The sequence below is a fragment of the Salvelinus sp. IW2-2015 genome, unplaced genomic scaffold (genome assembly GCF_002910315.2).
Source record: "Salvelinus sp. IW2-2015 unplaced genomic scaffold, ASM291031v2 Un_scaffold4582, whole genome shotgun sequence".
In the NCBI taxonomy this organism is placed as follows: Eukaryota; Metazoa; Chordata; class Actinopteri; order Salmoniformes; family Salmonidae; genus Salvelinus; species Salvelinus sp. IW2-2015.
In genome coordinates, this window is record NW_019945852.1 from 22,273 (window position 1) to 24,409 (window position 2,137).

Genomic DNA, 2,137 nt, shown 5'->3' on the forward strand with positions numbered 1-2,137 from the left:
CTTGATATTCCACACCTGTCAGATGGATGGATTATCTGGGCAAAGGAGAAATGCTAACTAACCGGGATGTAAACAAATTTGTGCATAACATTTGAGAGAAATAAGCATTTTGTGTGTATGGAAAATTTCTGGGATCTTTTATTTCAGCTCATGAAACATGGGACCAACACTTTACAGTATAGTATAATACGACTAACTAATCTGTTTTGCTCTACGACCCCCANATTACAACCCACCATTACTTTACCTTAACCTTCATCTCGGTTCACCCAGAACTAAAATCTTGCGTAATTTGGTCAGATGCTCGATTCAATTCAGGGAACAAACGTGTTAGAAATTGAGATTTCCGGATTCAGAAGTCTCCACCCTCGCAAAAGGAAACTGTAAGGCAAAGCCTTCCCCTTCCGATAATTTCACCTGTATTTATCACACATGGGCTAGAAATCCCCACCCCCAGTTGAAGCACCGCCTTTGCCCAATCCTGATTCGTCCAAATAACCAGTGAGGAAGACCCAAGCACAGGAACTGCTGATTATCTCACACATCCCATAGCCTGATGACAAACCTGCGGTACCATTTACCCTCCTTGTGTCTCTAAAACTGTGTAGAATTATTAGTTCAGTCAGCAACAATAAACACAACACATTTTTAGTCAGACAAACCCATGAGAATAAGTTATTTTGTTCCCCTTTCTGTTTTATTATCATACCGATATATACACACATACATACTGTAGCTTCCAAAGCAAGATAATATACGAAAACACACAGATTACGAACTGCAAATACATTMGTTAAATATTTGATTATATAGACTATAACATCACAACACAGGTAAAATGAGACCTCTAAATATGTTGAGTTTGTTAAAATATGAATTTCACACCACTCCTTGTTTCTCACCAATAAATCCATGCTATAGTAACAATCAACATTCCTTTTCTCTCAAGCATTTTATATCCTCCACTGACAGTGTTTGTATGCTTGGTTTTAGGGTCGGGTCAATTCGAATTGAAGGCTGTTTTAATTCGTTAAATAAACTGAAATTCGAATTCAATATCTAATTTCAATGATTTTGCACTGAACTGAATAATAAAATATATTACATTTCAAATGTTTTTCAATTTTAGTTAAACATTTTTTTTTTTTTATCACTTCCTGAATTGAGTCCAATTTGAATTGACCCCAACCCTGCTTGGTATGTTTAGTTTTTGGAAGAGTGTTATGATGTGTTAAAATAGATTCTAATAAACAAACACGTTCAACTTTATTATTTAAATTGGAAATAAAGATGACATTTTAAATGTAAAAAAAAAAAAAAGACAATTTATTTAAAACAATACGTTATTTAATTAGCGGTCAAGCTTGCTATCCTATTCCATCATAAGAATTTTMCTAATCAATGATAGTGAATTACCAAATCACTTGTAACAGAGGAAGTTCCTCCACTCCTCACAGTCCCTGGTTCCCCAAAGCTCTCCCTCTCTGGCCAGGGTCCCACAGCGGAGGTGTTGSGCRGGGCAGTGGGGCAGCCTYCCCCCGGTCCAGGCCTGGTACTCCAGGGGGTCTCCATTCACCCACAACCAGAAACCACTGAAAAAGCGTAGACCGGTCCACACATGGTCTGTCTGGGCCCCCTTTGAATTCATTATTCTCTGCACCTGGAGCTGCTCATTCTCAGACAGCAGGCTGGTGAGGTCAGTGTAGTGCTTCCTGCAGTGATCCAGAGCCTCCTCCCACGTCTTGTTCTCCTTCACCAGGACCACGTTCAGATCAAAGCACAAGAAAGGGTTTCTTTGTTGGCACAGGCTGTCAGCCATCTCACCCATGATCACACCGACACAGTCCTGGTTGACAACACTGTCCAGGTTTGGCAGGCCTGTACTCCAGAACCTGAATGTTGAGTTCCACCCTCCAGACCACTTCCACTCTGTTGAGTCATTGGTATCTCTGTACAGACCGATCCAAGYCAAACCAATCCAGTTGAATTYAGAAGTTAAGMTGYTGGAGAACAKCTCTGCTTCCTCCTGGTCRGTGATGAAGGCCAGGTCAATGTATTTCTCTCTGCAGTACTGCTGAGCTTCTTGCCAGGTCAGTGTTTTATCCACATAGTAGAACTGTTTGGTAAGACCAGAGAC

General features: G+C 40.4%; 1 protein-coding gene across 1 annotated transcript; it reads right to left on the bottom strand.

The window, feature by feature from the left end:
• Positions 1-1,420: 1,420 nt before the first annotated feature.
• LOC139026372 (regenerating islet-derived protein 3-alpha-like) lies at positions 1,421-1,828 on the bottom strand. The gene has a single exon (XM_070441700.1). It carries the CDS (start codon positions 1,826-1,828, stop codon positions 1,421-1,423), a length of 408 nt encoding a protein of 135 aa, XP_070297801.1.
• Between the last annotated feature and the right edge of the window lie 309 nt (positions 1,829-2,137).